Genomic DNA, 26590 nt, shown 5'->3' on the forward strand with positions numbered 1-26590 from the left:
AACAATTTTGCATACTGCTCTGAAAGGTGTGAGCTAGTGGTAAGCTGAAATAAAATGCTGCTTAGAGCAGCAAGAGTCACGTGGATTTACAGCTGTATTATTATTTTTAAGTAGGCTCTTGTGTAGCAAACTTCTCAGTAGCACCGATTATTTCTGTGAATTGGCTCTCCTGTGAGGTTTGTACCTGATGCCTGGATGGATGGTTAGTCTTTAAAATATCTGGGGAAAACAACCCTGGGCTGTTTTTATTTAGAATGGCTTTTTCTTTTGGCTTTGGTAGGTCTCTTAGCCATAGTGTATCACTGCTTGGGCCTGTCTTCATTCTCCATCTTCCACAATGAAAAGCTAGTTCTTTGTTCTTAATCACTGTAGCTCTGTGCTTATGCTAAATTTTGTGCTTTCCTTACTCTTATCCAAAAATCTATTTCCATGTATTGACCAAAGAGTATTTTTTAATAGCCATTTGAAGACTCTACCTGTGGAGAGGTAGAAAATATGCTGTGGTATTTCTTCTGTGAAGGCAGCTGAGGAACTGCTTTAGTTAATAAGCAAAAAGGAGAATCTACTTGCTCCTTGCATTTTATATTTACTTCTGTCATGTAGTCTTCTAGACCTGACATTGGATACTACAAAGTACAGTTGTTCTTATCGAATATTTCAGATTCTCATGGACAGCCAAATGTCTGTTGCGGACTTTCATCCAAAGAGTTGGTAAAAGCGTGGGCCTACTGGCTAGGAGATAAAGCTGTTCCTTCCTGAAGTGAGCCGAGCATGTGATGCTGGGTAGTGACAATCTTTGAGTGATGAAGCATGGCAAAAGTTCTAAAATGTATCCAGCTTATTAATAGTGTGCTAATTATGCTTGGTAGGTAAAAGAGGGCTTATCCTTTTTATCCTCCTCCTGTTAACTCTGGGACAGTCATCTCAACCCTGTTGATCATGGAACCTCTGACACTGCTGTAGCTTTGCAGCTGTTACACTATGGTCTGGGTTGAAAGGAAAACCGGTTTTCATTGAGCAGTGAAAATAATTGGGAAGTTGAGGTTTTTTTGGCTTTGCAACTTAATGCAAAGGCTGGAATGAAGAGGAGATACTGTGTTACTTTGCAATACAGAAGTCAAAGATCCCAGTGTCATTTATCTGGCAGCGAGCGTCTTCCATTTCTTGTGTCTCAGCCCGTGAAGTAACAAGCCTTGCAAAGTAGTGAGGGGTGCTTGTGAAACGCCCAAAAGAATTCTGAATTTGAGCCAGCCTCTTCACACACTATTGTTGTCCACCGTTCTGCAGATGTGCCATAGCAGATAATCTTTTAACCTGTGCAGTAGCTGTGGATGCTCATGAAGAACAAGAGTGCAGCAGAAGTCTGGCAGGCTGTAGGAGGTGAAACAGTGGTTGGGAGGTGTGGGAGAGGACTGGATAGCTGGGGAGTTTTCAAACAAAACAGATCTTTATCAAAAAAGCCAATTAATCAAAACTGAAATATTTCTTAAAGGTGTTGGTTTTTATGAAAGTTCATAGAAACACAAGCAAAGCTATAATGGGAGTGTTTTCATTGGACGCCTGCCTGGCTTTCTGCCAACGTGTCTGGTGTTTTCTGTAATGAGATATTGAAAGACTTCAATTCTTTGAATATGTCTTACGCTTTGGCATCTCGCCTGTTTTGGGGGAGGAGAGTGAAAATGTGAGCATGCCTGAGGTTCTGTGGCCAGCAATAATGCGATCGAGTAGCTTCCTTCTCCGTCCCTTGAGGAGTTCTCAGTGCATGTTAGCTGCCCTTTGAGGAAGGGCAGCTTCGAAGGGCATTGGTGCTCAGTACTTTGCAAAAGGGGTCTTGGCAAGAGAACTGACGAGCTGAGATGTGGAGCTGCCAAGATAACTTACCTGCCAGTGGTGGGGAATGAACTGCTGTCAGCAGGTGCCCATGACCCTCCGCTTTGTCAGCTGGAAAATCTCTGCAAAAGCATGGTGCCTTACTGCTATGGCTTGCACACGTAGTACACAATTTCATTGCAATGGTGTGCAAAAAGCACCTTTGTTCAGTGTATGCTTTTTTCTCAGGTGTCTTGAGGGGATCTCGTGCAGCAGGGACAAGTAGAGGACTATTGAGGGAGGGAAAGATTTTGAGGCTTTGCCTTAAAAGTGTTTGAGAAATTGAGTAAGACTACAGAGAGCAGTTAAAGATTGGGGAGATTTTTTATTTTTAAAAAAGCTAGCCTACATTTTCATTCCAAGTCTTCATCTATACCTCCAAAGGGAAAACCCTTCTGTCCTTAAAGACTATGTCATTAATGTTAGCTGGCCTAACCATGGATTAGTTGCATGTTTCTATAGTAATGACACTTTCTAGAGCTTTATATTACAGTTTGTAGGGTATCTACTGTACATCGGCCTTTTTGAAGCCGCGTAACTATCTCAGAAATCCTCTGATCTGTTTTCTGCTTGTCACAATGTGGAGGGAGAGTAGATTCAGAGCATCAGAAAGAAAGGTAGTAAACAAGCTCATGGAAGTGCCAAGTGGCTTAAAATTTACTTTATCAGAGTACTTGGTAGTTGTGATTATTTGTAACCGTAAGATAGAGTTAATACTTAAAAGCATAGTAGGTTTAAATGCAGTATCTGGCCTGCAGCTCTTGGAAAATACTGGAAGAAATAAGTTATGGAGCCATTCTTAGACAAGTGGCATCTGCCTTAAAATTGCAAATTAGAGTTTAATTAACTGGCAGGTTTATCTTGTACGCAAATATTGCAGCCAGAGAAGAAACGAGCTGCTTGACTGGATGCTGTGTGGGACGTAGCACTTGGAGACCCAAGGCGTTCTTCTTTTTTCACTCCTCCTGAATTAGTGTCATTGAAAACCCTCACGCATAGGACTCAATGGCTCTTAGATCATGTAAACTTGTGAATTTTTTTAGTCAAAACCTGACTGGGAAAAGTGCGTATCTCATGGAAGTCACGGTGTACTTTGCTGGAGTTAAATTTGGGATTAGTATAGCCTACTATTTTCTACAAGAGACTTTAATTTAAAAAAAAACAACAGTGCTAAACTTCAGACACTTGCCAGCTTTCTTGGTTGTCTTGGTGTTGGAGGTGGTTTGAATTTCAGGGAATCATGTCAGTTAAATCTTGAGTAGCCTTTTTAAAAAGCAATTCTACTCCGTCAAAAAAGGATCAGAAAAATTACCTTGGCAAAGCCTAATCAATAGGCTTTTCTCTCTAAGGACCTGCGCTGCAGCTCTGCAGAGCAGCTCAGCTGAAGCTACCTGCTGGAGCCGGCACGGCAGCCTTCCGGGCCCTGACGTCAGCAACATCCGATCCCGGGCCCGGCTGGCATTGGCTGCCGCTGCCTCCGCTCCATCACCAGCTCTTTTTTATTTCCCGCCTTCTAAGTGACACTGATCTGGGATTGGGATTTAGCTCAAGCTAGGCTGCTTGGGGAAGCTAGAAAGAGGGGACTAGAGTTGCTAAAGAAAGAAAAACCAGAGATGCCCACTAGCACGTGAGGGAGAGCCAGTCTGCTCTCATCGCTGCGTGCCAGGCGGTCAGTGAGGGCTGAACCTGATCTTGGGAATGTACTTGTGGGAGTGGAAGGGTCCAGCTGAGCTGTTGCCTTTTGGGTTTTGGAAAGATCTGTGCTGTAAAGCTGTCCTAGAGAGACATGGTAGGGGAAGGACGCTTATGTATCTGGTGCTAGCAGCAAGTCCTTTATTAGAACAGATAGATCCATTGTGCTGTTAATCACTTGTGATCAATGTTCTTGCTCTCCCAGGAGGAAGGAGGCAAGGAACCATCAGGATCATTCACTCTAATTGGAGCTTGTTTTGACATAAAGTAAGATTGTGCCTTTGGCTAGATCAGAATTGGACCCAGTGACATGGAAAGAAACACGGCTGCTCTTGAAAGCATTTCTGTTGACTTCAAGCCAGCCTTATTTTACTTTACTGTAGGGTTTTAGCTCTCTAATGTTCATCAAGTAAAGTATATAAAACTGGATTTTTTTGAATTTAAATCAAAATCTGTAGACTCTTTAAGGCTCTCTGTAGCTTCTCGTAGAAACATCACAGGATTTCTCCTAGCAGGGTGGCTAGCACTGTCTAGGTACTAGTAAAAGCTATTTTAAGATGCCTCTTCTAGCAACCCGTTGGGTTACGAGACCAGCAGTAGGGTGGATGCTGTTCTGTTACAGTAGACTTGGCATGCTATTATAAAATGCTCCCCTCGTGTCATCACAGGTTCTGGGCTGTGGGGTTTAAACAACTTTCGTGCTCAGTTCTCCATTTGTACAGACTACAGTCATATCAGGCTGAGAGGGTAGCCAAGAAACACTGCAATGGATGGGCATGTTAGTCTACTGGGTAAAGCAATAGCAAGGGCCTGGTTTTGTATCCAAGACGGGAAAATCTATTATGAGTCAAAGAGCTCAAAGTATTGAAAGTAAAGAATTAGATCCATAGCTCTCTGGAAACAGGATCCACCCTTGCAAATACTTTTGTATTTTTAAAATGTGTAAGCTATTAAAAAGCATTTTTCAAAAGTCTGTTGTGAAAAGGACTGGCTTCCATGAGTCAGGTTTTACAGGAACTGGTCCAAACCTTATTCTTCTCCCTGGAAGAATTTCCCTCCAATTTTCTCATGCAGAATGAAGCTCTGCAGACAATCCCCTGATAGTGAGAACTGATACCTACCTATTAAGGGAAAGAAGGAAAAAAGCCCACCTGTACGAAGGACATTTGGTGTAATGTCTAGTGCTCTGTGTCCATATGCCAAACTCCTGTTCCTTACTTTTCCGGTCTTTGTTAGTTTGCTTTTCTGTGCCCTGTGCTTTGGAGTGAACCCTAACAAAGCTGCTAAATAATTCCGCAGTATATAAAGGAGCAAGACTTAATCTGACAAGGAGGGCTAGAGAAGTATTCAAGTACTCTAGAGAATGCTTGAAAGCCTCTTCTGGAAAGCCCCTATTACCAGTGTAAAACAGGCTTTTACACTGTAAAATACCTTGAAGTTGTTGGTATGTCCAAGCTTTAACTTGTAAGACCCAGTGAAATAGTTGCTGGTGCTGGTATAGTTTTCTAAGAGTTCTCCATGCTGTTGTGTGTTTTTTACATGAATCTTCACACACTTGTTGATGACTCAGAATCCACAAAAAATTCTGGAGTAGATCAGAACATCTAGAGGTTTTCTGAACTTGGATTTACTGCCATGTGCAGGCGCTGATGAGACTCAGAACCACTGCGTCTGTCCTGTTGCTTGCTTAGAGTGCATAGGGTACCACAGCCCAGATGTGAGGGAGGGGAGGAGGGAGGACCCGAAGACACTTCTTTATTCCAGGAACTTTGAATGGGGGAGATGGAACAGCATAGGGCACGGTAAATACAATAGATTCTACAGGCTTAGCCTGGATATATGCTCCTCTGACCCTGCAAAGTAGAATGGGGCTGGGAGCTTCAAGCAAAGTAGGGTTAGAACTGTGTCTTACTCTCAATGGTGCTTTGTACAAATACTTAGGAGCTATACAAACAACTGTAATAGTTGAGCTAGGAGTAACTGAAGCCTCCTAACCAGGAAGCTACTTCACTGAATTCAAAGGTTTTCACCTTCCTTGTATAACAAGACCTGTTATTGCCTCACTAGATATGTGCACACCTGAAAGTTCCTAGCTCACCCCATAAAAAGAACCTGTATGCTATGGTTTAATGCTCAGTCCCGCAGAATGAATGCTGCTATCTGAATCAGGTGTTTGGTCAGCAACCCCAGGGTGCAAACGTCTGGGTCAAGGTTCAGATTTAGTTTAGATTGGCTCGATTAAAGTATCTACTGGTTTGTCTGAGAACAGTGAAGTTACTGTGTCGGACATTCAACATGAAATGGTATTTGGAACTGCAGTTGGAACACTGTTTTCTCTTCTTTAATGTGGGAGGTGTGGCTCGGAGGTGAGCAGATGGATGGTGCCCGGTAGCACACCTCTCTGTGTTAAGCCATTCCGTGCTGGAGCTAGAGATCAAAATCTTCTTTCTGCTCCCTTTATTTGTATTTCTGCTTGTACACCGGGATTGTGCGCATCTGAAAGATGGCTGTTGTCAGTGTGTGTCAGGCCTGCTCGCTGATGCTTGTGTAATCTGATGGCTAGGGCATAGGGCTGGGAGCACAGATGTTCAGGGTCTGACTTAAAAATGTGCTAGTAGCAAATCAATGTGCGTAGCTGCTTTCTTACTCTGAATTCAAATGTTACCTGCCTCTCTAAAACACTCTGTCTCATGAAATGCCTGAAAAATGTCAGTTTCAGTGGTAGTGTTCTTGATGAAGTGTTCAGCCTCTGCAAAGCAGGGGAGAGCACTCAAGACATCTTTCTCGAAGAAAATAGTGTAATGCATTTCTGCTGACAAACAAGCCTCTACCAATACATGAACATGCCTGTGGCTGCTGAATTACTCCTGATAGAGGGCTTACATTCAAGACCGTGATAAAGTTGTTTGAGCAAAAACTGACCAAATAAAGAGCTTCACTGGGTTGTATGCCCTTACATTGTGTAACCTGTTTTGAGAACAGAAGTAAAAGCCTGTTTTCCTTGAATTCAGAATGGGAATTCTGGGCAGGTATGCACTAGGCCTACAGATGTGCAGTTCTGCCTGTCTCTGGGGGATTTGTAGCATCCCCTTTCCTGTGGCAAACATTTCAGCTATGTAAAGTGGTGCAGGCATTCTAGTAATGACCTAATGTCCCCTTTCCCCTTCCTTTATCACCTCATGTCCTGTAGTATTCAAAGAGTCATAACTTGTGTTCCTAAAGGAGCCTAAACAGTAAATCTAGTATGAAACATGAACCTTGGATCTGTGATGGATATACTGCTGCCCAGCCACCACTTCTCTCACTAGCAGTGTTTTTCCCTCTGAAGAAGAGCCTATCCGTTTGCTCTTATGGGTTGCCAGAAGGACCGGTGATGCCTGAGCAGCTGGAGTTTTTCCATAATGGTGCACAGTGCTCTCCAGGCTGTGGCTTTCACACACAATACACCTTTGTAACTTGTTTGGAGGTTTAGGCAGTGAATGCCCTTGTAGTCATGCCTGAGCCAGTCTTCCTTTTAACAAAAATTCATGTTTCCTCATACTCTTTCCCTTTGCCCTCCCTCAAGCACGTGTTTGGTTTGAGTACTAGGAAATCTGGGATCACAGTGCATCTGTTGACTTAAAAATTCTTTAAAAATTACAAATTCCATCTACTTTGAGAGAGCTTGAAATGCAAGTTCAAGATGCACATTTTCTCTTGCTTTTTCACTGTCATATTTCATTAACAGTTTAGTGATTGTTTTCCCCTGTTTACCTTTCTTTAATCTGTTCTTCATTTCCAGCTCTTCCTCCAAAGCCCCCCAAACCAATGACTCCAGTCAATACGAATGGAATAAAGGACAATTCCAGTTTCTCTCTGCAGGAAGCAGAGTGGTACTGGGGGGACATCTCAAGGTAAGCGATATTACTAAAATATATTAATTAAAATATATTAATATATATGTTATTAAAAATAGAATAAACCTGTTAGGCATGTTCTTTTTCTCTTGAATTCTATTTCAGGCAGCATTTTACAGGAGGGAAACGCTTCAGGACTATACTTGGCAAAGCACCTAAATGAAAGTATTCGACTGGATTCAGGACTTGTGTTTAAGTGTTAAGTTGTTCTGGTGCAGATATTGCCAGTCTTGGTGACAGTTATTTTGGGTTTCTAAATTTCTCCAGATACACAAAGTCTTCAAAAAAGAGGAGATTATTTTTGTTCAAAAGAAAAATGCTTCTGAATGTGCTAGCTAATAAGGTTTTGTAAGCATACAGTGCTGGAATGCATGCAGTTCAGCAAACTTTCAGTAGGAGGCTTGCTGACAATAAAAGGAGTTGCATTCTTATTTTTGGTTTCTTTAACATTTGGTTAAAATTGCATCTGTATTAATTTCTATTACATGGTGGTATAAAAATAGCTCTTACAAATGCTAACCATCATGAGCTATACTGAGAAAATGATACAGACACGTACCAAATAAATTAAGTTTTACCTCTTAAGGAAGCCCTTTTCTCTGCACTTGAGAAAACAGATGACTTGGGTTGGGTTCAGAAAATGAAGTGCCAGTTTTTATATACTTAATTGCATAAAAGAGCTGAAGTGTCCAGTCCTCTCTTTCCCTCTTAAGGCGCTTCTGAAGAGGCTAGAATTTGGAACTGTAAGGGGAAACATGAGCATGCTGGGAGTGTGATCAGGAATTGCTCAAACTTGTGCACATGATACTTTGAAACACTGTCAGATAGAGGCAAGAAGAGCGTGTTTGCCACAGTAGTTCACTGAAGTTCTGAGAAGGGAAATAAAGTTTTCATATCTTTATTGTACCACCCTTATCTTTATAAAGCAAACCCACATAGATCTTGCTTTTGAAGGGCCTTGGCAGTGATATTTTTCTGTTAATTCTAAATCGAAGCAGAGTGGCAAAACCTGATCACAAAACCCACTAGGGCAGGGTTTGTTTAAAACTGCTCGATATTGGCATGAGTTTATTGACTGTGGATTTGTTCCTCAATTAACAGTGCACGTGATGACTGGAGCTAACACAGTACAAATCACATTGAAGTGGCTTTATTAGATTAAAATGTGATACGCATGTAAAGATGGAACTGTTTATGACCCGAATTTGACAGCCAGCAGGTACAGACTGCATCAGGCTGTCAGGGCAGGAGCCATGTTCTTCAGTCAAGAAGTTGTGCTGAAAATTTTGTCATGAGCTCCAGGGTGCAACTTGCAGGCATAAGGCCAGGCCCTTAGATCATACCTATCCATTCAAAAAGGAGAAGGCCATTTGAGTTAACTGGGTCCAATCTGTAAAATGTTCTGAGAGGAGTAAGCAGATACGCATGTGATACTTCATAGGAGTCAGTTTTACTAACAGAATGGTTTTCAGGTAGCTAAATCAAAACTAAGGCTATTTTGTAAGAATACTTTTGTTCCTTAGTATTTGAACAAAAAAGCTGCTGTTGATTTTCTTTGTAAGATTCAAGTAGGCTTCCTACCTCACTTAGATAATGTTGAGGCTACCTGATAAACTTTAGTTTCCAAATGATTGTATTAAAAAGTGCTTAGTGCTTCTAAGAACCTGTGAGGGAGCTGTTATAAAGTGAGATATGTAATCCGGGTGAAATGGTCAAACCTGGCAAGACACTTAACTCTTCAGCTAAAATAATTTTTTTTAATGCTTACAGGTACTCACTTTCACCAGAAGATTTCTTGATTTAGCTTAAAGCTCTGGACTTAGTATCCTTTTTCTTCAGTTGTAAATAAGAAAAAGTTGCACTGAAGCTAGCAAGATTGTAGTGGTTTAAAACTGCTGTAAATAAGATCAGAGTTAAGCCAATAATGAGTCTCTTGAGACTAAAACTGTGCTAAAGTCTAGACACCTTTGAGCTATGATGCTAAAGACCATTTCTTAAGAGGTCAGGACTGGCTTCTCAAAGGGCACCTGTTTCCAGTGTGGACTTTAAAACCTGAGCAGATTACAGGGAAAGGCTGTGAACTCTGAGACACAGCCGCTACTGTTGCTTAAACAGAGTCTTCTTCGTAAGTGGCAGTTGCCTGCAGCTGCTATTTTTCAGTATAACTACACAAGTTTGGACTTGCTTTAGATGGCCTAAAAGACTGGAGAGCCTGAGTGTGAAAGAAGATTGCCTGGTATTTTGAGGATTGAACTCCTTACGCATGCTGGTGTTACTGGCTCCAATATTGATATCTGTGGCAAAGATGATCATGTCCTTAACGCTTCTAATTTTGGTTTCCTTTCCATTCTCCAGGGAAGAAGTAAATGACAAATTACGAGACATGCCAGATGGAACGTTCCTGGTGCGCGATGCATCAACCAAGATGCAGGGAGACTACACTCTGACATTACGGTAAGCATTGAGCAGTTGTAGTCCACATAGCAAAACCCTGAGTAGCTAGTTGCTATACTAGTGACAGCAGTGGCTGTGTAAAGCTGACGTGGCTCAAGTAGAGAGATGTTCCCAAAGGTACTGCAGATCACAGAATGAGCAAATAAATAGCCAGGACTGATAGTCGGTTCTGTTCTATGCATTGAGTCCTGTCCCTCACTAAACACTACTCTAAGCATCTCTGTGTAGATTAGATGGGACTCAGGGAGGAGAGCCACTCAGTAGTGCTTCATAGTTTCAGAACTGCTAAGGTAAAAGGTATTTATAAACTAGGGCTTTGATTAATGGGAGTGTGTTGAATATCTTGTAAGTGTGCAGCTCTGGAGAATTGAACGCAGTGTCTTTGTAAAAAGAGTATCTTGTGCTTTCTGATCTAGAGTTTAGGAAATATTGAATTGGAGCCATGTTCCTTTCTTCATTAAAATTGTCTGCAAATGGCAGACTTCCCAGAGCTGCCCCAGCCCTGTCTACTGCAGTTAGGCAGTAGACCTCATGTGACTAGCTGCTGGTGCCTTGCCCAGCCTGTCCAGCCGCTTGCCTCTGCCAGGCTCCCAAGATTGGTTGTTAGAGGCAAACAGGCAAGGCGCATAAGCCACTGCCTCTGTAGCACACCTTCGGGAGTTACTATGATATGGTAGATATTTGATCTTGCTGTGAAATTACCTTGTCTTAATGGCAGGTTTGACCCCAAGGGTGTAGTTTAAATTCTGCTTTGACTTCTGCCTTGAAGTTCACTGCTTGTGCGCTAAGGTTTGGCATGATTTGGTTATTTTGCTGAATGCAGATGTCCTTAGGAACCAAAATTGAGAGTGCAGGAAGGACAGGATATTGTCTAAACAGTCTGTTGATGAAAAAAGGAAGAAATAAGCACTGTATTTGTGGAAACTCCTAGAATGTATAAATCTGGATAATGTAAAGTCCTAAACTTACAACCATCTTGTAATCCTCAAAGGATTTTGTTTAGGTTTGTATATCCTGTATTAGCATCCATAACTCAAAAGACTTGTTAATCGCTGTATAAATGTATACTCAGTTGTATACTATTAGTGACCCCAAATAGCAGGAAATTGTGGGTTTGGGTTTTCATATGGCTCCTTTATTCAGCCTTCAGCATCTTCCTTTTCCCTTGCAAAACTTCTGGCAAAGCTAGGTCTTAAACACCAGAAGCTGGCTCCAGAATGAACACATAGGAAGAGATTTACTTTGGGCTTTGCTCCTGTTCAAATAATATCTGCTGATAATTCTGTGTGTATGGACTCTTAAACTACCGATATCTGCTAGTATGTAAAGAACCACTATGAAGGTGTATAGTGTCAAAGCCACTTGCCCAGGAATTTCACTGGTGTCTTTGTTAGCAGCCTTAGTGTTGAAGAGGGATAGAAGGTACAGAGTAAAACCTCTAAATCACTGTGCCACTTTACAGGAAGGGTGGCAACAATAAACTGATAAAGATCTATCATCGGGATGGAAAATACGGCTTTTCCGATCCACTGACGTTTAATTCAGTTGTGGAACTGATTAACCACTACCGCAACGAGTCTCTTGCACAGTATAACCCGAAGCTTGACGTGAAGTTGATGTATCCAGTGTCCCGGTACCAGCAGGTAAGATCTTCGTTGGACCCCAATAGCTATTAGTGCAGACAAGAAAAAAAATTGCAAATGTGTATATGATTTTGTTTTCTCTATGTGAAGCCTGATTTTTTTTTTTGAAAACTGAAAAAAAGTTGAGTTTTCACATTTGACCTCACTTTGCTTATAATAATGGGTCTTCCAAATTGTCTAGCCATTTAAGCTTCTTCATTTTATCAAGTTTCCAGTCTCCATCTGAGCAGTCCAATAGAGAAGTGAAACCCTGACATGCAGCAGAGAGCCTGAGAAGCCATTCTTATTCCCCGTGGACCCTTGTGGACCCACAGTGCACTGTTCTAGACATATGTGCTTCAAGGGCAACGCTGACCCATGCAGCTGCTTGCTCTGTGCATAGCCATCTAAATTTTTCAAGAACATTTTTTAAAGTTTTTTTTTATCCAGTAGCCCGAGACTTTGTCTTGCATTAAGGAAAAAGAACTGCAGAGCTTTTTGGAAGAAAAATACTCTGATCTTTAACTTCAGATTCCAAACAATTCAATTCCTCCTTTGTCCAGTAGGGCATAGGAATCCTAGACCTAAACTGTAGTGTGGTTTTGGAAGCTTAGTATTTTGGCATAGTTCTTGGTGTCCCATAGTTGCAGTTCCTAGTGTCTGTAAACTGTGGAACTTATTGCATGGAGGAAGGGCATTTAGATACGGTGTTTGCGTTCTGTAGAAACCTGATTATAAAAATGATGCTAATAGCTGTAAAATGTGAATGTGCACAAGTGGACAAAGGAATACTCTTAAAGAAAAGCTGCTTTGCCTGAAGACTTAATAGCTTTTTGTATGTACAGGATCAGTTGGTGAAAGAAGATAATATAGATGCAGTAGGTAAAAAGCTTCAAGAATACCATGCTCAGTATCAGGAAAAGAGTAAAGAGTACGACAAATTGTATGAAGAATATACCCGAACATCACAGGTTGGTTCTACTTTAGCTATCTGTAGAGTCTGTTTCTTGTTGTTTAAAAAGTAAAGACAATTATTTTAACCTGTTACAGCTAATAAAGGTAGTCCAAGGTCAGAAAGTACAAGGAAAAAACTTGGTAATTTGTGGAATAGAGCAAAGTGGTTTCAAAGTTGATGGAAACAGTGCATATTACTTGTTGCTGATAGTCCTAGAGGTACGGTGTAGGGCAAGGAAGAAAGAGGAGCTGAGCTTCCTAGTATAAGACAGTGGTGGAGAAGGCCATCACCTACAAGCTTTGCACTGCAGACATCTTCCTTGGCTGCTGAGTATTTCCAGCTGCTGTATGCTGCAGTGAGAATTGTAGAGGGGTTTGTCCAGGTTTTTTATGAAGTCATGTTCAAATCAGATACCAGATATTATGCATTAAGGAAGTGTGAATACAGTATTTGGACTGCTTCTTGTAAAATTAGATAGTTCATATATGGGGAGGAGGTTTGCTGGCAGTCTTCCTGCAAACTAAGATGGAAAATATGACTAAAATATTTGAGGGGTTTGCAGCCTAATAGAGAGCATCATGTGGGGGAGGAGGATAAACTTACAGGGAGTAAGTCTTCCCTGTACTTCCCTGACTCTACTTGGACATTTGACTAAATTTAAAACTGATTAATCACATTTCGACTTGGGGGGGGAGAAAAGTTCATCTTCTCAGTCAATTTAGGGAACATAATTGAGTCTTGCATTGTCATCTGTATCATGAACAAATGATGAAGGACTCTTTCCTCACATAGGAAATTCAGATGAAGAGGACCGCAATTGAAGCATTTAATGAAACTATTAAGATATTTGAGGAACAGTGCCACTCACAAGAGCGATACAGCAAAGAATACATTGAGCGATTTCGCAGGGAGGGGAATGACAAAGAAATTGAACGGTAGGCTCTCAAGTTGTGTTTGCTTACAAGGAAGAACTGGTGTCCACATTGACACTCCCATAAAATTCTTTTATATAATATTACATCATATAAAACACTTTGTAAACTCAGTATTTACTCTGAGACCTTCCCCCAAGGTGTCTGAACTTTCAGTAAAGCCCTCTTCTGTCAGGGAATTGCATTGTAGACAGAAGAGGTGGGAGATCTCTGGATTATTCTCTCTCAGCTTCAGTAAATCAAGATACTGTGGTGAGGATCAGGAAATAATAGCTGCATTTGCTTATCCCATGTCTATTTGGATTTGCTCAGAATATAATTCAGAAAAATATTTACTTACAGACAGCAAAATCAGCATAGCTCTGGTAAATCTCACAGTCCATAGTCAGTTTTAGTCACTTTCAAAGAAGATGAGTATTTAATTGCTACTCCTTGGTAGTGGATAGTGGTCATCTAACAGAAATTCAGTAAGGGCCTCACTTGAAATTGCCCTTCCATGAAGATACTAGCAGAAAAAGCTGGATCTGGGCCTTTGAAGAAATGCCAGGTATAATGCCTGACTTGGCACAGTGCTTTATGAATCATGGTAGGATAACCTCAAGGAGATTTTTAGACTGAAAACAGTTACCTGTAACAATCTTCCTATGTGATTGCAGTGCTTCATTTTGCCTAAAAATCAATTAACAGGGGAAATATGTTATTTTCCTGAATTGTACCAGACCTGCAAACTAATCTTGAATGAAGAGACAGGCAGTGTTACTTCCTGGTAGCTCTTGATCAGTAATTGAAGTCTGCATTTGAAATCTTGCTAGTACTGATACCTATGGTGGGATTGCATAATTGATATACCAAAAAGTTAATCTGACAGTGAGGGAGGAATCTGTTCTAGCTTACCCTCCTAGAGATAATTTGTTCCTGCATCTCTGCCAGAAGGAAATATGTTAAGGTAAACTGAAGGTTCAAACTATGCAAAAGGCTGGTAGGCCTTCTGGCAAGAGGTCTTTTCTGGCACTCTTACAGTAATTTTTATGTTAAGATGAGGCAGTCAAAGGAAGGAGCTGCTGTTACAGTAATTTTTGTGATCCTGTTATATAAGTGCTACCAGTAAGGTTCAGTCCTTCTAGACTGGTTTGATCTCACCTCTCAAATATTACACTTGTTTGCAGGATAATGATGAACTATGAAAAATTAAAATCACGCCTGGGTGAGATCCATGATAGTAAAATGCGCCTGGAACAAGACTTGAAGAAACAAGCTCTGGACAACAGGGAGACTGATAAGAAAATGAATAGTATCAAGCCTGACCTAATTCAGCTCCGCAAAATCAGAGATCAGTATCTTGTGTAAGTAAATCTGACCTGTACCTCAGAATAGTGTCTCTGATGAACCTGATTAATGACTGTTTCTATCAGGATAATGGGAATTTAATTTCTTTTCATAACCAAAGTTCTGTGAGTGCTGAGGTACTACATTCTGGCATGGGATGTCTGAGTAATTGGTTGGCCTCTTCATGACTTCATTCCTTTATTATGCTGTTGTCAGACTTAAAAGAGCCTGCCATAACTAGGTGCACAATCTGCAACTCCTGTAAATAAAACATTTAAGATAAATGAGTCATAAGCAAAGCCTGCGCCTGCTAATACAATAGAGGTTAGTACTTTTTGTGCTAGGTGTGGCAGATATTGCTTGTATGCACCCTTGATTTCACTGACACCCCTGTTATCCAGTTCCTAATGTCCTTGGGCTGGACGCAGTGCACTAGGATTCCGGCAGAAGACAGAGGGAAACACACTGTCTCAGAAGGTGACGTTAGGAGGTTAGAAGAAGCCAGTGGCAATACCCATTTTGTTTTCCCAAGAGACACAGGCAACTGCCACAATTTGTATTTAGCTCCCTTTCTGGCCTGCACTGTGCAGAGGCAGTACCTCTTCCTCAGCTATAACCTCTTCTTTTTCCATTTAAGAGATTGCTTCATGGCTTCTCTTTGCTGTTGCCCAGTAAAGGGGACATCTCAGAAGATGATGCAGGGAAGCACTCTTATGGAATCTATGGTCTTTCTATGGCTTTTGCTACTGGAGAACAAACTAAGCTCCAGACTGTTTCTTTGTGGGACCTTGTGTCTGAGCTTCAGCTTGCTCAGTAAGAAAACCTGTACATGTACTCTGAAGTAACGTATTAATGCTCTCTTCTCCTGGCAGATGGCTCAATCACAAAGGGGTGAGACAGAAGCGAATAAACGACTGGCTGGGGATCAAAAATGAAAATATTGATGAGTAAGTGTCATTATACATATGATTTTACTGAGAACTGTTCCATTAATAAGTGTTTTCTCTTGTGGGCGTTGGTAATATGAAACACCAGTTTCTCAGTAAAGGACTGTAGAAAAAGAAAGGACTGCAGAAAAAGGGAGAAATTCTCTAGGGGAACTGTGTGTCACATGAGGCAGCAACTCTGCTGAAGCATTTAGGATTAAACAAAATTGGAACAATTAAGTTGTAGTTGAAGCCTTTAATATCTGTCCGTTAGGACCCTGACCTCCCAATTTGGGTGTGTTCTGGTGTTTCTTTGAATTATTTCTGCAAAAATAAATCACTCTGCTTATTAATTCTTTTACTGACCACTAGTTAAGTTAAATTTATCCTCTCTTGCAGCACGTATTTTGTGAATGAAGAAGATGAAAACCTGCCACATCATGATGAGAAAACTTGGTTTGTTGGAGACCTCAACCGTATCCAAGCAGAAGACTTGCTCTGTGGGAAACCTGATGGAGCATTTTTAATTCGAGAGAGTAGCAAGAAAGGATGTTATGCCTGTTCTGTGGTGTAAGTCTATTTTCCTTTTTGTTCTAACTACTCAATTCATAAATCTCTACCACAGCTCTTTATTTTGGAGAACAAAAGCCAGGCCTAGCCTAAGCCTACCCATTGGAACGTGTTGCATGTTTGCAGGAAGACTAGCATAGTAAAAGCTTTATTGCAAAAATGTGCTTTGAATGTGCAGTAACTGTAGTCCTAGCAGTCTCTTCAGTCACCACAGTAGCTAGTACAAAATTCTGAAGTATCCTAGCTTGAAGCTCTACAGTCATAAGTAAATTAAGGCCAAATTCTCCCATATTCTTCCCTGCCAAGGAACACATGGGAAGAAGAAAAACAGAGCCGTAACATTCTCATTTTCAGACATGGCCATTCTCATTTTCAGACATGGCCAACTCTAGGTGCTTTCTCTTGTATGTTTAAGATAATGGTGATGGTTCAGAGGAGACATTATTTGTGAGCAGTAGCTTTTATGACATTCATGCAGCCTTGCATTGATTTCCTGTGTTTCACTTCATTTTATGCTGGTGTAATGGAGGTCAGAAATACTTTGATTCCATTACCTAAAAACCCTTCAAGCCTGTTCTGGAGTGCAAAATGGCTTTCACTGATTTATTTTACATGAGGTTAATTGCTTCTGAAAGCAAGTCCAAGACATGAATATGTGAAGGTATATCACCTCAAGGTAACTGAAGACTGTAGTATCTGCCGTGTTCAAGATACTGTTTGTCACAGTCACTGAAGTGATGGGTTCATCAGATACTTTTGCTTAGTTGGTATCATACTACAAGCTAGCAAAGGGATGGCATAACGTAACCTGTTCCTACATGTGACTTGGATTGTAATAGGCTCCAGTACAGGGATTACATAATACTTGATCTTTCTGGCAGATAAGTTTTTCTAGCAGCTTTGGAAATACTGTGTTGCAGTAACTGCTTTGCCAAGTTAGGGACTTAGTCGCTATGACTTCAGATAATGAACCAACTTGAACCCATGCCATGCTTAACGTTAAAAAATGCACACTGAAAGTTAGTGCTGCATTTCATGAAATACTCTGTAGGTCCTAAGAATTTGTGGGTTTTGGCTTCTTTGCTTAGTGGAAAGGTTTCCAGATAAGTTGAGCACAAAGTCATAGCTGACTTCAGGTGCTTATCATCTTGGGGAAAAAAAGTCAAGAGCTTAACCAAGAAACATTTGGAGAACAATGCAGTAGGGAATTGTACTGCTGGGGTAGAAGAGACCTCTTATGTGGATTATTATGCAAGAGTGTTTAATCACATGCCCTGTAGCACTGTTTCTTCACAGACTATATTAGTCTCCTCAACTTGCATCTGCTGGGTCCTCCATTATGTAATTTAGTGACTGGCAGGGTTGCTGCATTAGTTAATTGTTAATAGACTGTCACTTTGGGTTTGTCCTTTGATGTTAAACTCTCCTGGTTTCTTTCCTTGCAGAGCTGATGGAGAAGTGAAACACTGTGTGATCTACAGCACTCCAAGAGGTTACGGGTTTGCAGAACCGTATAACCTGTACAGCACACTTAAGGATTTGGTTCTTCATTACCAGCAGACATCCCTTGTCCAACACAACGATTCCCTAAATGTCAGGCTTGCCTATCCTGTCTACGCACAGATGCCCCCTTCTCTCTGCAGATAAATTTTGGGGAGAAGGAAAGTCTTGGCTATCTTGGATTCTTTTCTACAATTTTTATTAGAACTTGGAGGGCATTCTTTCTCCTTAGACTGCTTGTTTTGCACAAGAAGTGATTCTGTGAATGTGAATCAAAAAGAGGCCTAGCAGCAACAAGACGACAACTTGGGTGTAGGTGTCCTGGTGCTACCTTAAAAGCTCAGCTGTGCTTTTACACTGATACTTTTGTTTCCTTATGAGGGGAATAAACTCAACACAATGCATACAAAAATACTGGAAGCAAAACATCGTTTTATGGAGATGATTTTTTGCCAGGCACCTTCAGTGGAACTTCTAATTGGATTTTGTTTTCTCTTGTTCTTGTAGAGACAATTTGAAGCCTCTGTTTGAGGCATCAGTAATGTCTTTCAGTCTTAAACTCCCAAGAAACTAGGGGGGAAAGTCTACCACAGCAATTCTTCTCTGTTAATTTTAGCAGCTTCACTGCAATTCAGCCGAACTTCCAAAAGAGGGCTTGTCTTGAGATAGCATGGAATTTGGTGAGAGAAGACCAAAGGAATTATGGGAAAGCTTCAGGTTTTTATTTAAATGGAAAAATGCTTGTAAAGTTGCTTTATTTTTTTGCCAACAGTAACAAAGTTTTGGTTTCAATGGCACTACAGGTCTTCACTTAACGGAAACATTTATAACCAAATTGAACACACCAAAACTTTGTTCGTTGCTAGATTGAGCACTTATGGGGAAGGTTGCATTAGCATCTGCACATATTTTCTACACCAAAACTTGAAACAAATAAAAGGAAAAGCTAAACATCGTGTGGCTTCAAAACACTAAATTTGTCTGATCTGATGTAATTGCTTACTCTCCTCTTTCTTCACCCCCCTTCCTCCCATTCCTCAGCTTGGGATTCTGTTTTCAGTTTTTAATGATACTGTGCTTCAGAATGTAAACTAGAATGAAGCTTGCACTTACCTGTTGCAGTTCTCTTGCTGAACAATGACAGACTCTTGTAACACTTGATTTTTGGTATAGAAGAGGTAGGTGCAATCAAATGCTTCTGGATGGCTTATTGTACCAAATTCTTTCATTATGTGTAGTCATTTCCAGTTGTATAGAAGTGAGCATGCTAATTATAGATCTCCTCTGATTTGTTCTTTGCACGCTAGGTTCTGAACTCTCACACCACTGCAGCCAAGCAAGATTTTACATTGGTATAATCTAAATTCCCTTGTAGTTATTTTGGACATGATGGAAAACACAGGAAGGGAAAGAGAGCCATACTCAGTTATTGGATGTCTGGTACCATCCTTTGGCAAGGGCTGCTGTCAGATACCGGAGTGGGTAGTCCTGGGCTTTGTCAAGTATAGCAATCATCCAATAAATCCCTTCCCTGGAAAATATACAAAGCAGCTTATTTCCATTCCTTAAGCTTCTAAAATCAAAAAGAGCTAAATTTGGCAAACTGAACCACTTGGCATCAAAGCACAACTGGCAAAGTAATTGTTCAGTGTGCAACCTTGAAAGTTACTTTTGTTCCTATTACTGGAAGCAGTTCCCTTGCAGTGCACCCATTGTGCAGGACAGGAAGCAGACAGTCATGCAGGTCTGAGAATGCTCTAGACCTGTTTCTGACCCTGGGGCTTATTTCCTGTTCAAATGGGGGTTTTTTTCTGTAATGCCTGGGCAGTAGTGCCAGGCTTGTTGATGTTTAACGTTTACACTAGAAGTATTATTTCGCTGAATGCTATGAATTTGCAAGCAGGGAAATGACGAGGCTGGAGTACTGACAGCCATTGCAGAAATGGTAGTCTGGCTGCCTGGCATGCCTGTGAGGTGGGTTGTTGCACTAATGACCCTGACACATCCTAGGCACTTTCTAATCAGCCAGAGTGCAATCTTCAGGCAAAGAATTCTGTAGATGCCGCTTTTCTAATTAAATGAAACACTACAAAACTTAATCAAAACTGGCTGAGAGGAGAAGAAAATTCATGCAAGTTGCTACGTCCAAGTGACCCAGGTCTGCTCGTCTTTCCCTTCTCTCCCACTTCCCCAAGAAAAGGAAAAATGAGACGTAGCCTTTGCTTTTAGTGAAAATCTGGAATGGATTCCTCAGTGGTATATGGACATGGAAATTTTTCTTTTTAAAGAAACTTGCCCTACCCCTTGGATAATTTGCAATTCTAATCTGGTAGCTGTAAAGCTGTCATTCTCACACTTCTTGTGCATCTAGCGTTCCCTTCGTGCTGGGCTGACTCCAAATGCCTGATGAGGGAAATTGGTTCAAAGGCACAAATGATAGCCAGGTGTCTCATGCCTGTGGAAAAACCTGTGTGAGAAGAGTGTCTGATTTTCTCTGCCCTTGCGATCTCGCTGGGCTCTTCTCTTACAATACTAACATTTGAGGCGGCTGGGCCGTGTATTTCTGATCCCTGTTTTTGTGACAGGGACAACCTGGTTGAAGTGTTTCACATCTGCCCTGTTTTTAGATAGGGCTCCGTTTTGTTTTAAACAAGTGTGGGTCTACTTTCAGACTCATAAATCCTGGCACACCCTCGCAGTACTGACAGCAGCAGGATAGCAAAGCGGGACTGTCTGAAGTTTCCCTGTAGTGGAATCTGACTGATCCTGTGAGGTCTTGGTCCAGACTCCGGCCCCAGCTCTGCCAAGGTAAATACAGTGTAATTCCATTGGCGTCCATGAAGGTAGCTTGGCTTTATAGTGGTGTGAGTGAGTTGGGATTCTGGCCCCTAGCCCTCTGAGATCTCTTTGCTGATCACAGGTGATGTATTTGCTGTGAATGATGCACTCAGAGCCAGTAAGCCATCTTGAAGTATTGTTTGAAATTCTGTTTTGCCCAAACCTTCAGATCAGGGCTATGGGCAGACTGAACCCCCATTCCTTGTACTTGGCTCCGTTATCCTCAGCAGTCTCTCTGAGGCTGTGTTTTGCCACTGTATCTCTCTGTGTTTGCTTTAGGCACCTGAAGTCCCAGCTGCTATGATTGCTCCCCTTTGAGAGGGGAATCTGCCATTGCACAGATTCTTTTTGCATCTGTTTTGCACTCAAATGAAGATGGGTATAAAACCGACTGACACGTGTAGCTGGTGTAATCCACGGGGCAAGGGCTTGGTCCTGCTGCGCTCATTGTCCTTGGCCTAATTCTGTTTGCTCAGTAGCATTAGACCTGTGAGAAAACCCACAGCTTCCAGGAGCTGTTCTATACTTGCATGACTGAGAAATCAGAAATGGGCCTGTGAGGTGCAGGATTACACCCTAGTATGAAACGCAGCTGTTAAGCCTAAAACAAATACAGGAAATGTGAACATAAAGGCAAAACAAAGGAACTCAAGTTCTTTTGAAACAGTAAGATGCGAGAAGGTTTTGGTTTCAAGAGTCAAAACGTCAGGAGGAAAGGGGAAATAGCCTCACTGTTGTAGCAGCCATCTGTTAGTGGACTGCAATTAGAGGAGTACTGACCCATATTGTATTAAATATGTATGTAGAGTTAAATAACTTTTGCACAGTGTTAAATGGGGGTGGGGGGAATGTTGAAACTCGAATATGCACAGTTTCTTCTAATCTGTTTTGAAGTATATTTGCAGGGATCAGGGGTGATTCAGTATTTTGTATTCGTATGGATGGAAATCAGGTCTACTTCCACAGTTGCCATTGGCCCCATTGTGTCAGCCACGAGTGCCATGTGTTTGAAGTTAGTAAGTTCTAAATCTTTTCCCACTAGTTTCTTTATTGATTACGTGTAATCTTAGCATGGGAAGAACCAACCTAGACACAGAGGGATGTCCCGAGAGACGTTTCACTAGTATGTGAAGCAGAAATATGTGATTGTCCACCTTCTGATACTGGAGTGCTCTAGATTTGGGGGTTGTATTTTGGGGTTTTTTGTTTTTTTTTCATTCTTGTCAGCAGTGGATTGGGTCACTGCTTTGCACCGTTGGTAGTTGCAGTCTAGAGTTATATCCAGTACAGCCCTCTGTCTTATGCCAAAAATAAAGCGCTCTTTCCACACTCATCTCTCTTGATGTGGCAGATGGTCAAGAAGTTTTCCATTTAATGTGATGGGCCTGATTCTTTTCTCGCTGACACTAGTGTGAGCAAGACTTCCACAACCAAAAGCCATTCCCAGGAAAAGAGTTTGTATTTAATCATACCTGAATTCTAGTCACAGTGGGGCAAAAATCAAAGTTTGTCCTTTGCAAAGCCAGGCAACTGTAATGGGGACTGTTGAAATGAATGTTGACACTTAGTGCTGTCTTGGGGAGGACAGGGGAAGGAGGAGGGTCTTGGTTGCCCCAGATCCTGGGCTCTCTGCAGGCTTGGGTGGCACTGTGTCCGTAACTGAATGCTGTGGCTGTTTAAAACAGCAGAATTGCTATAGGAGTGTCACACCTTAAGTTTGGAAAAGCCCCTTATTTGGTACTTGAACAATCTTGCTTCTGTTTTTGAATGTCTGTTTATTTTTTATTTTTGTTACACTAACAGGGAATAAAAATCTGAAATGTTAGTGAGTCTTGTATGCTTGCTGCATTGTGCAGACATGAAACAGGTACTGTTTGTGGATTGGGAAGGGTAAGAGGCAGGTTCAAAATGCAGTTTTACAAAGCACTATGATGGGGGTTGGGGGTCGTTTTGTTTAGGTCATGTTTAAAATCAGATTTTCTTACATGTAGTTTCCTTACGTTGATTTGCAACCTCTGCTTTTGGAACAGCAAAATCAAAACGTTCCCGAAGAACAAAGATACTCTGAGGGGAGAGGGGTTAGGCTTGCTCAAATTCAGCGTTCAAAGCAAATAGCTTTAACGAAGAGGAAGGGTCAGCATCCTAAAGCATCCCTCTGGTTGTAGTTCGATGAAGCAGTAGACAAACCATGAAGTAGGACCTCCGCCTTGAACCACAAAAGAAAGAGATGCCAGAGCAGACCCTTCCCTTTGGAATAATCCGTTGTACTCTCCTTAAATGTGTGTGCAAGGAGATAGTCAGGAAATTAATAGAAGTCCTTAAGGATTTGCTTCTCTTTCTGTATTGGAAGGGAATGTGCATTGCTGATCCCCTCATTTCCCTTGGCACAGTCCGTGCAGCCAGGAGAAGGGAACCAAGTTACTAGCCCAAATAAACGTGGGCCTGTTCGTGAAGCAGCTTGGCTAGTTAAGTACTGCGTGAGGAGTAGCTTTGGATGGGGTTAGATGAAGTTTGTCCAACATTTTTGTGAATCTTGCATTCTGTGGGCAGAAATACTTTCCACTGAATGGGAAGGGGAAAAAAATCTCTCTTGAAATCTTTTCAACTCCTTCCTGTTTGTTCACAGGGGCAGATAGGGAGCTTTAGCTTGTTAACTGTTTAGATGATGACAGTGCTTGAAGTGCTGGTCTTTGGGGCTGGCTCCATACAATTAATGCAGAATTTGCATTTTTTTTTTATTGCTATTGGCATAGACTCGCGGTATTTTATGACTAGACTCACCATTCATTCTAAAATTTGCCTTTAAAAATTGTAATATGAGCTTCAGAGGCAAAAAAAAAAAAGAAAAGAGTGAGAATGGGCCCTTATTGATAGAAAAGAACGCCTTGTTGATCAACCTGTATTAGAGAAAGCAGCTTTAATTTGATGCCCCCTCCACCACCTTCCTTTGGGATTGCGTCTGAGAGATTGGCATTGGCAAACAAGGGGGCTGAGATTTCCCCCTGTATTCAGCAGCGCTGCGCCCATGCGCTTGCCAAGTGCTCGTAGCAAGGGGCTCAGGATCGTTTGGAAAAATGATTGCATCCAAAGACAAAAAAAGTGTCCAAGGGCGAATATCACCCCCTGGCATCAGTCTCGTTGCTTCAGGGGAGTTGTAGGATGCTGGGGCCAGCCGTGAGCTGCCCCCGGGTCTCCGTCGGGTACGGTGGGGGTTCATGTTCAGTCGGCTGGTTGGGGTTTTGGTCGGTTTTGTTTTCGTGAGTGACTTCTACATCCAGCAAAGATATGTTTGATGAAACCTGTTAATTTTGTATATCTGGCTGTTTATTGCACCACGGGATTGTAATGGTCTGCATCATCTGTGTGTGTGTGTGTGTGCGCGTGTGTGTGTATATGTACTGTATGTATATAGATATATGTAAAATATATTCACGTACACATTTATATGCATTAGCTGTAAGTGGCACTGCCCCTTAAAAATAAAACAGAATTCACTGTTAGCATATTCTGCCATGTGTTTAGGCAGGATTGGGTTTGTTTTTGTCAAATGAAAAGGAGTTTATTGTGTTCATCTTGCATATGTGCTTCTGAAATGCTGAACTCTGGATTTCCTTGGGGGGGTTACTACTTTATTTGTAAACTGAATTGAATTGGGGCGTTATTTATGCTGGGACAAAGCATTCAACTTTGTTCCAAGCAAAGGTTTAGCAAAAGAAACCCTCTTGCTCTCCTGTGAGATGCAGTGAACGCTTGCACGTTTCAGTAGACCCCCAGGCCCCCCTGTCCAGAGCTGATGTGCAATGGGTGGTGTTGGTACGTGTCCCTTTGTGAGTGGACTCTTTGTATAAGGTGTGGTTCAATGTAAAGCATGAGTGGGTGTTTGATCTTGTATCGAGGGCTGAAATAACAGCACACTCCTTTGTACAACTTTGCATTAATGTTTCTGCTTTTCTTTGACTTCTATTTTCTTTAAGGGAAACTGCACCTGCTTCTCCAGAAGCTATCGAATTATTTTGTTTTCCGGATGAATTCCAGCATGTAACTTTGGTACTCTTGTTTGTTATTTGTGTAAAACCTGTTCTTCTGTCGTTTATGGTGTAGTCGGGGGAAAAAAAAGAAAAAGAAAAAAAAAAAGGAATTCATGTAGTTTAACTTTTAAGGAAAAGAAACAAACTGCTTCATAAGGAAACCAATTGTATGTTAGTGTTTTCAGACAAGTCATCCTGTAGTTTCTAGCTCAATAATGCAACACTGTACTTGTCACCAGGTGTGTTACAATTTTGCTGTACTTTCTTTTACTAGATGGTTGGGCTTTTAAATCCCAGACACTAAGCATCCTGGGCCTACTTGCTCTAGATCAAAAAATGCAATAAAAAAATTGCAATAAAGCACATTGACATGTAATGTTTTAGAAGGATGTACTGACAGCTGTTTCTAATAAATTCAGAACTGCAGCGTGTTCGGGCTGTCGTGGTGTTAGCTGTGTTTGTGTCTCCTGGCTGAGGCCATGAGCTTCATCTCTAACAGAGACTTTTAAAAAAGACTCGTGGAGGTCCAATTTGCTCTCGGCTGGAGCTGAAGCAGCCGGGCCCCGAAACCCTCTTGGGGCTGAGACGAGGAAGGAATATACTCCTTAATGGAGCCTTTCCTCTCTTCCTTTTACAGCGTCTCTAGAGAGAGCAGGAGCCCTCAGCAATGTTCTTCCATGCCTCATTGTTTCCTCTGCCGTCAGGGAAAACCACGTTTGGTGATGCCGCTCCTGGTGCTGGAGGGAGAGGGGGGGCTGCAGCGCTGAATCAGCCTTCCCAAAGACCCAGCTCACTTAGATCCTTAATTTTGCAGGAGTTTTGGACATCACCATTTGGTTTCCGAATTCATTCATGAGCACCAGGCACTTGGGCCACTGAAAAATCAGTGAGTTTGTGGGTTCCTCTTCCATTTCAACCTCAGGTGTTAGCAGGAGGGTCCCGGCACGCTCGCGGTGCAGCAGCGGTGGTGCACGGCTGAGCTCCAGGCACTGCAACGCTGCAGCCCCTCATCCACGGCCCCGGCATTTGCTGTACCGGGCTGTGACCGCACAGCCCCCCTGCAGCCATGGGAGCCTGGGAGGGCTACCGCAGCAGACGCTCTCCATATGCACGTTTTGCATTTTCCATCGGAGGTCTCAGGAGCTGCTGGGGAGAAGCCCAAGTCTCATGGGGCAGCCCGAGGGTGGCCAGCCAAAGGGCTTGGGCTTGGGCAAGCTTGAGGGCTGGCAAGGGCAAACCTAGGGGGGCTTCACCCCTCAAACTTGGGAGTCGGATGGGATGCTACAGCAGCATCCTTGGAAAATTAGGGCAGGGGCAGAACTGGTCTGGGCGTGGCTCGGCTGGCCCGGGTTGCAAATGGCTCGGTGTTTTTGCAACCCGATGAGTCGACGTTTTTGCAGACTGCTGAGCAATGTTTTTCCAACCTGCTGAGTGGTCCATTTAAAAAAAAAAAATGCTGCACCAGCATTTTCTCACATTGCCGAGTAAGCCTTTTCGGCCACTGAGTCAGCATTCCCTCCATAGCCCGAGCCACAGGCCCTTCGGTGTGAGGAGCACCAAAAAGGGCAGCAAAGCCCCTGGTTGTGGTGCAGGGGAGCGGGGAGCACCCACATGGACACTGAGGGATCTATCTTTACACCCAGCAAGGAGGATGCCCCATGTTAAAGCACCCCGAGGTCGGGTCCCTGCTGTGTGCTGCCCGCAGTCCTGCCTGCAGGGATGGGGCCCAGCACTGAAGGGATGTGGCCGGCCCAGAAGCGTCACCTGGAGGCATCAGGAGCCACATGGCTCCTGACTGATGAGCCGTGGACATGGCGGGCTGGTGTCCACCACATCGGCACCCAAGCGGGAGGAGAGCGAAGGGGAAATGTTAGCAAGAAACGGGGAGGACTCTGCAAGGCGCTCCTGGGGACTGGCTCTTTTTCATTATTATGTAATTCATTTCTTTTTAATAAAGGCTAATGAGGTAGAATTACAGGAAA

The 26590-nt window shown here is 42.3% G+C and overlaps 1 protein-coding gene across 1 annotated transcript in view; it reads left to right on the forward strand.

Annotated features, from left to right (window-relative positions):
- PIK3R3 (phosphoinositide-3-kinase regulatory subunit 3) overlaps positions 1-25044 on the forward strand; it is a 36083-nt gene extending 11039 nt beyond the window's left edge. Inside the window, exons 2-10 of the mRNA XM_072866627.1 lie at positions 7343-7454; positions 9813-9911; positions 11374-11554; positions 12379-12504; positions 13281-13423; positions 14587-14763; positions 15619-15693; positions 16072-16242; positions 17688-25044. Coding sequence (XP_072722728.1) covers positions 7343-7454; positions 9813-9911; positions 11374-11554; positions 12379-12504; positions 13281-13423; positions 14587-14763; positions 15619-15693; positions 16072-16242; positions 17688-17889 — 1286 coding nt within the window. The 3' untranslated portion in view covers positions 17890-25044. The remainder of the gene's footprint in view (positions 1-7342; positions 7455-9812; positions 9912-11373; positions 11555-12378; positions 12505-13280; positions 13424-14586; positions 14764-15618; positions 15694-16071; positions 16243-17687) is intronic.
- Positions 25045-26590: the final 1546 nt, after the last annotated feature.

This window comes from Ciconia boyciana, chromosome 7 (assembly GCF_034638445.1).
Source record: "Ciconia boyciana chromosome 7, ASM3463844v1, whole genome shotgun sequence".
Taxonomy (NCBI): Eukaryota; Metazoa; Chordata; class Aves; order Ciconiiformes; family Ciconiidae; genus Ciconia; species Ciconia boyciana.